The sequence below is a fragment of the Colletes latitarsis genome, chromosome 10 (genome assembly GCF_051014445.1).
Source record: "Colletes latitarsis isolate SP2378_abdomen chromosome 10, iyColLati1, whole genome shotgun sequence".
NCBI lineage: Eukaryota > Metazoa > Arthropoda > Insecta > Hymenoptera > Colletidae > Colletes > Colletes latitarsis.
The window spans coordinates 29,371,813-29,385,651 of NC_135143.1; the positions used below are offsets into that span (position 1 = coordinate 29,371,813).

The window sequence follows — 13,839 nt, forward strand, 5'->3', positions numbered from 1 at the left end:
AAAAAAAAATTAACACGAAACATTTATTTATTAACGTTGGCGAAGAATTAAAAATGTTATTTTTATCGATGTATCGTGACTCGAATTAATTCGATTACCGTTCGTACTAAAAAGTAATCAAAAATACTCCGGATGGAGGTTACGCGATTTTTTTAATTTGTCGGGGATTATTCTTCGAACTATTTGTCCCATCGAAACCGGGGTTTGCAAACACGTTGACCAGACGAAAGCCCATTAAACTCTCCGCGAGGTTATTTTCCATTTAAACGACTGGAAACTGTTTAATCCAACGCTCGTCGTGGTGTTTATTTTTTTCGTGTTCGAAACGAGTCCCATTTTATCTGGAGAATTAATCCAGTCAATCAATTTTTTAAATTCTCACTTTGGAAACGTAGGTGCATATTTACTACGTGATCTTTAAGTGCTAAAATTTCATTCGTGAGCGTGGAAGTACACTTGTAGGGCGTAGAAAACTAACGAGGATTCGTGCACTATAATGGTGATTTAATATAAATGAAAAGAAACTTATTTCTTATGCATTGTACCCTTGTTTTTGGTGTGGGTCCATTTTTTTGAACATTGAAATATTTAAGGGTTTATGTACGAGTAAATTAGAAGTGTAACTTGTCGATTGCCGTGGCACGTTGGACGCGCCAGTCTCCGTCCGATCACAGAAGTGCAGCTGCATTGGGCGCGGTCAAGTACAGCAGTTTGGGATGGGTGACCGCTCCGGAGAAAAGCCCACGTATCGTTTGTTTCTACCTTATTTAAATTATTCATAGATCTCTATCAGGTTTCTAATTAGGTACTGCTCCCGCATATTAATATTAAAACCCAAAAAAAAAACTAATAAATACAAATAACACAATGGTCTGGGTAAAAATAAATGGAGAAACAAAGAATAAGGAAGTTTCTCTTCGTTTATAATCGCCATTATAGTGTAGGAATACTGAGTTGAAACGTAACAATTGCACGTAAGTACGGAACGTGTGTCGTACTGGAAGGATTAAGGAGATTAGCGTAGCAAAATGGAGGTTAAAAAATGGCGATTCGAGGCCACGATTGGGACTCCTTGGGTCGGTGTCGGATGAAAGAAGAAGAGAAAGCAGCCCCGTATAATACCTGTTAGCAGATCGATGCACCTGAGGCGCTGCATCCCTTGAACCTTTGCTCCATTCCTGGAAAACCCCACCATCGTTTCTATGGACGACGCCACCGGATCAATAAATCCGGCTAGCACTGCCGAAAAAGGATTTCTAATTTCGTTCGCGCCTTGGCCACGTTCCGTGTTCCTCTTTATCGAACCCCCCCCCTGTTAACTTGTCGATCGTTCCCGATAACGTCGCCTTTGTCCGATCGACCGTACATCATCCGCGTCGAGAGTTTTTCGCGGCCTCGATGATAAAGGCGACGCGCCCGGGCGAGGCGAGCAAGGACCAAACGCGTCTCAACGTCCCCAAACGAGCTCTCTCAAACTCGACAATGGAAAATCTCTGTTTCGCCTCTGCAATTTTTATTACCCTTTCTTCTTCGTCAGACGTTACATCCAACGGTATGGTACACTTTCTTATTTATTTAACCGCTCAAAAAGAATGGTAAATAATTTTTGGTAAAACTAAAAAATAGTATCCACGGCTCACAGGTTATTTTACATCATTTTATTTATTAAAACATCGTGAGAATATTAAAAAATTTTCAATTTATGCAAACTGAAAATATGACTGAAACGATCGAGATAAAAATCATTTTCCCATTCTCTGTGAGCAGTTGAACGAAAAATGTACAATGTTGGATGCAATATCCACGAAGAAGAAAAATTGCAATATCGAAAGAGAGGAATCCTTGGTCCTCGCGCGCTCGAGTCGCCATTTTCTTTTTCGAATCGATTCAGCCTTACGTTGGTTACTTTATCTCACTCCCTGCGCCTTTCACGAACGATTCTCCCCTCCCCCCACCCACGTACGTCGAAGTGAAAGTGCGTTTCTTTGCTTAATTTTGTTCTTTCGTCGCTTTGTTGCCAACTTTCTTTCCAAGCCCGTTAGACGCTCGGGTCTCGTGGTGCGCGCGTCACCAACGCGTACACGGAGCGTCGAGACGCTACCACGCGGAACGAAAACACTCCAGAAGCCCGTCGTCTAGCGTCAGGTAAGTCGCAATGCACGTCCACTGGCCGTTGTTAGTGCGAGTTCTGTTTTTGTTTTGTCAGTTTTTCGGGCGTGTTGACGCTTGGTAATTTATCTGCACCGCCGGTAAACTCGCCGTGCACCACCGTTACGGAATGCTCTCCTTGCAAATAGTGGCGTATCGCGCTTTTGGATTTAGTTTTTTTTTTGTTTTTTTTTTTACCAATTCGACGGAGAAAACTTGGAAGTTTCGTTTTCCTCGAGAATCGCGCGCGAAAAGTCCGACGAACGTGTTCGGGTAGATCCGAGAGCACAACGACCACCTGCCAACGTGACGAAAATAAAAAAAAAAAAAAAAAAAAAAGACGAATCGGAACACGAAATGTTAACCTGTGCACCCGCGTAGACGCGTGTTTGAGCGTGTTTGAGCGTGTGTCGTTTCTTTGAACGTATATATATGTATGTATATATATATACACACACACACACACAAATACACACGGGACACAGTGGTAAATGATCGAAGAATCGAGGGATCGTTTAACGAAACGGGACTCTGCATGCGACGTAGCCGGTACTATTGACGACGAAATCTTCGTTTTTGTTTCCACCTTTGTTACTAGTTGGCGTAGATGCGTTTTGTACTTACACCTATGTCTTTATCTCTCTCTATCTCTCGCTCTTTACGTGTGTATATACATATATATATACATACATATGTATATGTATGGCTAAATAAACTCTGTATGTACACTGATATATATTTATATGTATATGTATATGTGTGTATATATATATATATATATATAAATAACTAGATAATACATAGCTCCTCTAGAAAATGCATATTGGCAACCTTGGTTCCTGTCTCGCTTTTCAACCGAGCCCGCCGTGGTTTGCTTTTTGGGGTGAGGCCTTGAGTTTTATACCAATTTCGAGACCCTAAACGCCCCCATACGACAGCCATAACTCGTTAACCGAACGGTTCCATCGCGTCGCGGTCCTCTCTTCTCGCTTTGCTAGTAAATTCTTTACTGTATTTAACGGAACTTTCTTGCATCTCGCTAAAGTAATCGCGACAAAATGCACCCCCGTCGCGGACGAAACTACGATACGCGTTGTTTGAGCTAATTGTTTCGTAACTGTCAACGGGGCTGGCGATTCAACGGCGAAACGCTTCCAAATCGAGTTGCAAATTTATAAGTACGTTCTTGGTAATTGTCAAACGCGAGCAAATCTCATTTTGAACGATCCTTAATAACGTTTCCTGTTGATAAAATTATTCCTACTAACGTTTAAATTTTAAAGGGAGATTCTAGAGGCCAAAATAAGACGAAAATCAAGAATACTAATTTGCGGTTCGAGGCTTCGTTAAAAAGTTATCAACGTTTAAAGTTCCGCCTGTGGAACGGCGATAGTGCGCGCGCAACTGTTCGCAGGTTACCGTCTCACAGGCGTAACTTTAAACGTTGATAACTTTTTAACGAAGCCTCGATCAACAAATTACTATTCTTGATTTTCGTCTTATTTTGGCCTCTAGAATCTCCCATTAAATTTTTGTCATTTTCGTCGAAGAAATATCGTCAGAAAAAATTTCGTTCAGGATCGGAACGAACAGTGTCAGTGCAAAATTCGTTGCAATTTAAGATAAGAATGTTCAGTCTGTAAATACGTAGATTCCTGCATCGTTCGCCTCCGCGCTAATGCCGGCCCTGACTGTTACCTTGATCGCTTATAAGCTCTCTTAACAGCTTACGCAGCCAGTGAGAAGCTTGTACGATTTTGTCGAAAGCGTAATATACCTGCAGCTTGTCGAGTGACATCCACCCCCGCCCCCACGGAACGCATTCGCCTGAATTTTCTTTGAGTGAAACGGTTGTGCAACCCCCCCCTCGAACCGCCCCCTTTTCCCCCCCACCAGAATTAACGACGAGAACTAATCACATTTTTCGAGTTTTGAATAATTGAAGGCATTAATGACGAGAGTACGGCGCTGGATAGATAGCGCGGAACAAAAAAGAAATAAAAAAAAAAATATCGTTTCTTCTTTACCCTGAAGGGATCAACCATGGCGGTATGCGGGTAATGCTTGGTCTAGTTAGCCCAACGATTGAATCTCCTCTGTGCCCGATACGGGAAACGTACGAAAACGATTGAAAAAAAAAAAAACACCGGATGTGTAACGCTGAATAGAAGAGAGAGAGGCTCGGTTCGTACGGTAAGCCTTGGAGGACGGATAGATCTTGCCACGAGGAAAGGAAACGGAAACGGAAGCACACACTAAGTCTTATTCGTTGATTGTGCCCTTCCACCCCCTCAACCCCCTCTCTAGCCGCCGCCCCAGTGTTGAATATCGCTTCACGTAAACGTTCTGTGGATCAACAACTTGTTACGTACAGCTTGCTCCAATTGTTTCGTCCCGTCGTTGTTCACGGAAGCAATGTGTGCAGTTCACGGTTTCGAGTGCCTCGTAGGCTCGGAGCAGAGAGACATACGCGCATAGAAAGCGTCGCAAAACAAGCCTCGTTGGCTGCAAACGAACCGAGGGATTCTCTGTTTCGTTTCGTGTACGGACTGTTCCGGTTTTGAATGTTGCACTTGTCGCTGTATGCGTTGATTACACACGCTAACACAGTTTGATCGCAAAGCGTTTCAAACGAAAACTACCTTATCCGTAGCATTCTCGACCGTAGAGATATTTATCCCCTCGTTTCCGGAGACAGTTCGGGTTCAGGCCTCTCTCACGATCAAGATTTATCCGTCCCCCCCACCCCACCCTCACCAACCCCCCACTCCCCCCCACCAAACCACCCCCCTCGAGAACTAAGTTAGAGAAATCGAACAGAGAAACAGAGGAAAAGGCGAAATAAAAAAAAAAATATTAAAAAAAAAATAAATAAATGGAAAGAAGAGAGGATGGAAGATCGTGGGCTGTTCTGTTGCAGCTGACGGACAGATCATGGTCGACTACGAGGACGAGTTCGATGAATTTGGGGACTCAAAGTGCTCGCTGTGCCAGCGCAGATTTGAGGAGCAAGGTAAAATCCTCCCCTTCGACGCGAATCGATCGAACATACTCCCCGATGAACAAAAAAAAAAATATGCGTAGAAAAAGGGTTTTAGAAAGTAGATTATGGAGGGAGAGACAGGACCAAGCTTACCAACTCGTGAGACAGGCCTAAGATGTTCTGGGTCGGTGCTTCCCAAATCGTCGTCGCGATCTGTTGCAACCGCGAGACCGTTTTTCCCCGGAATATCTGTGGTAAAATTGATCCTTTTTTTAGTCGCGCGACGAACGAATTTGGAGAGCATTGTACCGAGTTGATCCGATTGTCGCATTCCCGTACGAATCGCGGTACTTTCGCCCTTTGTACTCGTCCTCGATAGATCATTGCAGACCCGGAAGGAATTATCGAACGATACCGATCTCGATTACGAAGAATCAAAATAGCATAATTGTTAGCGAAATTTTTGTTTCGCCAGATTTCAACGTTTCTACCCCTTCCTCCCATTCCCCTTCTCTTTCCTTCAGGCTTTGTTTGGCCTTTCGTAGTTTCTTTATGTGTGTATTTCACTGTTATTATTAATTTTAATTCGGTATTATTTTTCAATGTGGTGGTCGGTCTTGGGTATTTCCAAATTTCCTTGTATGAATTCTTTCCATTTATTTTTACCAAGTGTATCGTTACACAACCGTGTTTTATTTCTATTTATGAAATGATTTTTGTTTTTTTATTTAATATTAGGATTTAATGTTAAACCCAATTTCACCACTTAACCGATAGAAACTTATAATATGAACAATATATAATTAATTAGTGTTTTTTTTCCCCGAGCGGTCACCCATCCTGTACTGCACGGCGGCCCAATGACGCTGCACTTCGGTGACCGGATGGTAGCCAGCGTATCCAACGCGCCACTACTGTCGACAATTTTATTCCTACTTTACTCAAACATAAACCCTTAAATATTTCAATATACCAAAAAATGGACTCTTTTTTTATAGGTATTTCTTTTGTGTTCATAGTGAATCACCATTATAATATACAAATACGAATATAAAAGTATCTGTATAAAATCTTCACCTACGCCCGAAATAGAACCGATACCAAAATCGTAACCGAGATCGATATTGTTCAGAACCATTTTTCCAATAACATTTGTTACAATATTTTATTGTTTATAACCATTTCCCGGTTCGCAAATTCACCAACTACAGGGTGTACAGCCACCCCTGGGAAAAATTTTAACGGGGGATTTTAGAGGCCAAAATAAGACGAAAATCAAGAATACCAATTTATTAATGGAGGCTTCGTTAAAAAGTTATTAACGTTTAAAGTTCCAACCGTATTGAATTTTTTTCTCGAAAGTGGGTAGGATTTCGAGAGTATGTCTATTCACCAAAAATGACTGTAATTGACCCCCGCAACCGAAAATAATTTTTCCAGAACGATTTATAATTTTTGAATTTAATTGTTAATAACTTTTTAACGAAGCCTCCATCAACAAATTAGTATTCTTGATTTTCGTCTTATTTTGGCCTCTAGAATCTCCCATTAAAATTTTTCCAGGGGTGGCCGAACACCCTGTACATGAAAAAATGACTAAATTAGACGATCGAAACGCTACGCGACACTGCAATAGGGTGGTTTTTCGCCTGAAGGCATCGAGACGAAATATTTCGTCTCCTTTGGGGTTACGCGAACCGTCCAGAGGATTTCTGGTTCCGGAAAAATAGTGGATCGTCGGTGCAGAGGGTCGAAGTACCGACGTTGCCGTTTGCGACTCCGTCGAGCGATTAAAGCGTTCAGGGTCGTTGGTGATTCGCGGCGGAAACGTTATTTACGTTTCGACGGTGGAAAAGAATCGGTTGTTTAAACGCTCGACGGAATATCGCCTCATAGAACGTTACGAGAGATTAGCATTCCGACAGTATGTAAATCGTATTAGCGTTGAACCCAACCACACACGTTTCTTCCCGTCTACGAATTTATTATTTACCGGACGTGGTTCTGGACCTTGGCAAACGTTTGTTTCATTCATTTCGCCTACGCTTCGCTTCTGCTTCATTATATTCCCAGTTGTTGTTCGTTTTCTTTTTTTTTTTAAATATACAAATATATACTGTATACCACGATGATAAATAATTGTACGGCGTTCATCCCGATCGACGAGAATTTATTTTTCTGCTGCACACGTCACCACTACTTTCACCGTTTTCTCTCAATCGACGATCGAATCTCACGATTCTTATTAACATTTAACCGTCCGCCCATTTTCGAAAACTCTTGGACTGGGGAACAAAGTTTCGGTAAAAGAATTGTGTATTTTTCAGTGACGCACGACGAACAATTATCAAGGTTTAAAAATACACAAGGCTTGTATTTAAACAATTTTCCTGTGACTAATAGTTTCAGAGATATCGGACCAAACGAATTGTGTATAGAATATAAACTGTATTCAAACGATAAAAAAACTAACTTGCACGACGAATAGTCTCGAACGATTCCGTGAACTCACGCGAACGTGAGAACGGACGGTTAAGTGTTAGCGCGCCACCTCATCGAACGAGCCCGGTCTCCCATCGTTAGCGACGAGCGTGTTTCTTTTCTAGGATCGAGACAAAGTTCGATAGCGCGGGTCGTTTGAAAAGTTGCACTTTGTATCGATCTCGAGAAATCCCGTTTCACCGAACGTAGGACCCCCCCACCCCCCAGCCTCCGTATTCTCCAATTACGACGCTCCCACCCCCCACCCCCCAAAAACTTTCTACCCCACCCCCCTAGACGTTCACGCGTCGTATAGTATCTAGCTCGGCTTGAAACGCTTTCGCGAATGTGGAGCTTCATTGCGGAAAGTTGGCGACACGACTGGTGCCCTCTTGTTCCTTTTCTGATCTTGACTCTATTTTTTTTCTCTTTTTTTTTTCATTTCGTTCGTTTTTATTTTACTCTCGCAAGCTGATCCTTCCTCCGGGAGGAGAGCCACGCAAAAATAGAAAAAAAAAAAAACTGATCAATGTCGTCGATAACGACGGCACTCTTTCGGCTCGCAATTTCCACGAGACGGTGACTATCTCCGTTTATCGACCGATAAGCTGAGCGAGGAGCGCCAGGAATACTTTCCGACGGAGGGTAAAGCGAGTCCCGCTCATAACGACGCTCGACGGTACTTTTCTTTTTTTTTGTGGCATATCAATAACAGAAACTCCGACCGGCTGAACGCGCGTCTGCTTTAACTCGATTGATTTATTGTCACGCGAATTAACCACTGAACCGCTTATTTCTCAAATTCCCGGTGACATTACCGCTCGCCTGCCGCGATCCACGGCCTGGCGCAATCGTAATATCGATCTAATGCGTGGTAGGTAACTACAGCTGCCTGAAGGTGGATCTGATTTTCACGCGAGATCGTGCCTTCTACTTCACGACGGTCTTCATCCCGGGAATCATTCTGGTGACCAGCTCCTTCATCACCTTCTGGCTCGAATGGAACGCCGTGCCAGCACGAGTAATGATCGGTAAGCCTTTCGTTCCTGCGTGAAACGTTTCCCCAAGAATTTTCTGATTTACGTTTGGAAAGGGCATCACGCTTGAAATTGCTATTTACTTAGGTTTCGAATCGTAAAAATCACGAAGTTTCGAAGCTTTGTGGCGTACCTCCAACACTCGCCACCAGAGGGCTACGCTCTTGTGTCTCTCACAGGTGCTATAGGCCAAAATAAGACGAAAATCAAGGATACCAATTTGTTGATGAAGGCTTCGTTAAAAAGTTATTAACGTTTAAACTTCCGCCTGTACTGAATTTTTTTCTCGAAAATACGCAGGATTTCGGGGATATGTCTAATCACCAAAAATGGTTGCAATTAACCCCCACAATCGAAAATAATTTTTTCAGAACGATTTGAAACTTTTCAATTTCGACGAAAAATTTCACACCTTCTCAAATTTTTTTCTCGAATATGGTTAGGTTTTCGAGGGTATGTCTATTGACCAAAAATTATTGTAATTGACCCCCACAATCGAAAATAATTTTTTCAGAACGATTTGAAACTTTTCAATTTCGACGAAAAATTTCACACCTTCTCAAATTTTTTTCTCGAATATGGTTAGGTTTTCGAGGGTATGTCTATTGACCAAAAATTATTGTAATTGACCCCCACAATCGAAAATAATTTTTTCAGAACGATTTGATATTTTTGAATTTCGATGAAAAATTTCATATCTTCTTGAATTTTTTTCTCGAAAATGGTTAGGTTTTCGAGGGTATGTCTATTGACCAAAAATGGTTACAATTAACCCCCACAATCGAAAATAATTTTTTCAGAACGATTTGAAACTTTTCAATTTCGACAAAAAATTTCACACCTTCTCAAATTTTTTTCTCGAAAATAGTTAGGTTTTCGAGGGTATGTCTATTGACCAAAAATTATTGTAATTGACCCCCGCAACCGAAAATAATTTTTCCAAAACGATTTGAAACTTTTTTTTTCCTTCGAAAAATTTCACACCTTCTCGAATTTTTTTCTCGAAAATGGTTAGGTTTTCGAGGGTATGTCTATTGACCAAAAATTATTGTAATTGACCCCCGCAACCGAAAATAATTTTTCCAAAACGATTTGAAACTTTTTTTTTCCTTCGTGAAATTTCACACCTTCTCGAATTTTTTTCTCGAAAGTGGATAGGATTTCGAGAGTATGCGTAATGACCAAAAGTGATTGTAATTGACCCCCGCAACCGAAAATAATTTTTCCAAAACGATTTGAAATTTTTGTTTTTCTTCAAAAAATTTCACACCTTCTCGAATTTTTTTCTAGATAGTGGGTAGGATTTCGTAGGTATGTGTAATGACCAAAAATTATTGTAATTGACCCCCGCAACCGAAAATAATTTTTCCAAAACGATTTGAAATTTTTGTTTTCCGTCGAAAATTTTCGCACCTTCCCGAATTTTTTTCTAGAAAGTGCATAGGATTTCGGGGGTATGTGTAATGACCAAAAGTGATTGTAATTGACCCCCGCAACCAAAAATAATTTTTTCAGAACGATTTGATATTTTTGAATTTCGATGAAAAATTTCATATCTTCTTGAATTTTTTTCTCGAAAATGGTTAGGTTTTCGAGGGTATGTCTATTGACCAAAAATGGTTACAATTAACCCCCACAATCGAAAATAATTTTTTCAGAACGATTTGAAACTTTTCAATTTCGACAAAAAATTTCACACCTTCTCAAATTTTTTTCTCGAAAATAGTTAGGTTTTCGAGGGTATGTCTATTGACCAAAAATTATTGTAATTGACCCCCGCAACCGAAAATAATTTTTCCAAAACGATTTGAAACTTTTTTTTTCCTTCGAAAAATTTCACACCTTCTCGAATTTTTTTCTCGAAAATGGTTAGGTTTTCGAGGGTATGTCTATTGACCAAAAATTATTGTAATTGACCCCCGCAACCGAAAATAATTTTTCCAAAACGATTTGAAACTTTTTTTTTCCTTCGTGAAATTTCACACCTTCTCGAATTTTTTTCTCGAAAGTGGATAGGATTTCGAGAGTATGCGTAATGACCAAAAGTGATTGTAATTGACCCCCGCAACCGAAAATAATTTTTCCAAAACGATTTGAAATTTTTGTTTTTCTTCAAAAAATTTCACACCTTCTCGAATTTTTTTCTAGATAGTGGGTAGGATTTCGTAGGTATGTGTAATGACCAAAAATTATTGTAATTGACCCCCGCAACCGAAAATAATTTTTCCAAAACGATTTGAAATTTTTGTTTTCCGTCGAAAATTTTCGCACCTTCCCGAATTTTTTTCTAGAAAGTGCATAGGATTTCGGGGGTATGTGTAATGACCAAAAGTGATTGTAATTGACCCCCGCAACCGAAAATAATTTTTCCAAAACGATTTGAAACTTTTTTTTTTCCTTCGAAAAATTTCACACTTTCTCGATTTTTTTCTAGAAAGTGGGTAGGATTTCGTAGGTATGTGTAATGACCAAAAATTATTGTAATTGACCCCCGCAACCGAAAATAATTTTTCCAAAACGATTTGAAACTTTTCTTTTCCTTCGAAAAATTTCACACCTTCTCGAATTTTTTTCTCGAAAGTGGATAGGATTTCGAGGGTATGCGTAATGACCAAAAGTTATTGTAATTAACCCCCGCAACCGAAAATAATTTTTCCAAAACGATTTGAAACTTTTTTTTTCCTTCGAAAAATTTCACACCTTCTCGAATTTTTTTCTCGAAAGTGGATAGGATTTCGAGGGTATACGTAATGACCAAAAGTGATTGTAATTGACCCCCGCAACCGAAAATAATTTTTCCAAAACGATTTGAAACTTTTTTTTTCCTTCGAAAAATTTCACACCTTCTCGAATTTTTTTCTCGAAAGTGGATAGGATTTCGGGGGTATGTGTAATGACTAAAAGTGATTGTAATTGACCCCCGCAACCGAAAATAATTTTTCCAGAACGATTTGAAATTTTTGTTTTCCTTCGAAAAATTTCGCACCTTCTCGAATTTTTTTCTCGAAAGTGGATAGGATTTCGAGGGTAGGCGTAGTGACCAAAAGTGATTGTAATTGACCCCCGCAACCGAAAATAATTTTTCCAGAGTGATTTGAAATTTTTGAATTTAATTGTTAATAACTTTTTAACGAAGCCTCCATCAAAAAATTGATATTCTTGATTTTCGTGATATTAAAATTGTTCCCAGGAGTGGCCGAACACCCTGTGTATGTATACGATCCTCGACTGACAATGAGCATTGAATGTGTCCTGACGTGTAAGACAAGGCCTTAATACGTTGTTGTATCGACGAATCGATGTAGTAGGCTCCTCTCAGAACTCTAAGACCCCCCCTATAATCGGTGGAAATAATAATAATAATCCGATGCCTCAGAGTTGGTTTATATCTCCACGCGAAATTGAAACTGCAGAAACCCGGAGCCATATCTATATTTCGTCGCATGCAGCTGGCTAATAGAAAGGGAAGTGGCGAGCCAACGAAGCCAGTAGGCGGGGCGCCATCTTGAAAATCTTTCTCGCCCTCCCTTCATTAACTTTTAATAAAACGCCGTCGGAAGGGAGAAAATAATCTCGACGAAATCCCCTCGAGAAATAACGTCGGGCGGGTTAAAGTTGCATAAAACGACGGCTGCAAACGAAACAGCAATCTCTCCCGGCCGCTGCTTCTCGATGCGTCTTGTGTGGTTTTCTAGCATGCACACGAGTACGGGATATTATTCTAGTAACGTTGGGTGGGGGTTAGTGGGCTCGACTATAACGAAAATAATTGTTCGCAGGCGTGACGACGATGCTCAATTTCTTCACGACGTCGAACGGCTTCCGGTCGACGTTGCCCGTCGTGTCGAACCTGACTGCCATGAACGTGTGGGACGGCGTGTGCATGTGCTTCATCTACGCCAGCCTGCTCGAGTTCGTTTGCGTCAACTACGTAGGTCGCAAGCGGCCGATGCACAACGTCGTCTATCGTCCCGGGGAGAATCCCGTCACCCAGGTACTTTTGCGACACAACGCCGACGACAACACCCGACGACTGACCTATTCTCACGACCGATAAAGAAGGACTCTGGCTTGCCGACATTCCAAGTAACCGCACGGGATGTGTACTCTCGCGCTCGCGTACCAGGCGAAAAGAAACACGCAAAAAGAGAAGAAAGCTCTGTCGTTTGTGTCGGTGTTTAACACCGCGAACGATTTCGAAAACGGGAACGGGGGAGTACGATCTTTCTCTGCGTTGCTTGGACGAGATGGGGGAGGAGCCATCTTTGACAGATGTTTAAAAGGAAAAGGGACGCGCGTCGCGCGCTGTTCCGCTCCGGAAGGAAGCCTCGAGACGGGTCGATTGTTCCGACGCGACGCGGAAGAATTGAAATTCTCGGAGGCGCGGCGTGGGGACGCGCGACGCTTTTACTTTTATATCCCCGCCAGACGACATTACACTCACAATAGTTGATCACAGTATCTTCCGTTCTACGACACAGTTGACACCAAGTGTGCGTTCTTTAAGAATGATCGAGCACCTGTTTGTGCGAAATTCAAGTTTCCGTTTAATTCTTTTCTTCATTTTTTTTTTAATACTCTCCATGCGTGACGTAGAGGTGAGCAAACAGTTCCGAGACGCGTGTTTCTTTGCTTTTTATTTTTTTGTTCACCCACGACTGTTCCGCGCCAGAAAGGTTTGCCCACTTCTGTCGAGATCTCTCCGCTAATGCATTTCTACTTCGCTCCTGTAATCCCCCGAACGCGCGATCTCGTTTTCGACAAGGCACGATATCGTTCGCGGAAGAATCGATCGAGAAACCGTTGACCGGCCAGGGAAGAGGGTCGTGCACGAGAAAAATACGAGACACGGAAACCAGGTAAAAAGAAAAATGAAAAAAGACAAAGGGAAAACGAATTTGACCGAGGCACGAAGCAACCGTGTTTGAAAGTCCCGCTCCGATCCGAGAACAATCATGGATTCTTCCGTGCCTCTTTCTTTCTTACGCGCCGGATGGGTTTACCTAAAAGTTCCGCGTCGCTTCGAGTAATCGCTGACATTAATTTTCTTATATCGCGTTCGCATCGTGCACATCTGAACTCGTTGGCGTGAACATTGCACAGACACGGTATGGTTTGTTACTTAACAATCGCTGCATCTCTCGAGATTTACGCCTATTGTCTATATAGTTTCTTTCGATTGTCTATTTC

General features: G+C 41.5%; 1 protein-coding gene across 25 annotated transcripts in view; it reads left to right on the forward strand.

Moving 5' to 3' along the window:
• The window catches only part of Phcl-1 (pH-sensitive chloride channel 1), a 153,762-nt gene that overhangs the window by 119,291 nt on the left and 20,632 nt on the right, over positions 1-13,839 (forward strand). For 15 of the 25 annotated variants that reach the window (XM_076774016.1, XM_076774017.1, XM_076774019.1 and 12 more), the window contains 3 exons: positions 5,069-5,161; positions 8,491-8,643; positions 12,429-12,643. In XM_076774016.1, coding sequence (XP_076630131.1) covers positions 5,069-5,161; positions 8,491-8,643; positions 12,429-12,643 — 461 coding nt within the window. The remainder of the gene's footprint in view (positions 1-5,068; positions 5,162-8,490; positions 8,644-12,428; positions 12,644-13,839) is intronic. The other 10 variants (XM_076774024.1, XM_076774025.1, XM_076774042.1 and 7 more) reach the window with 1 other exon arrangement.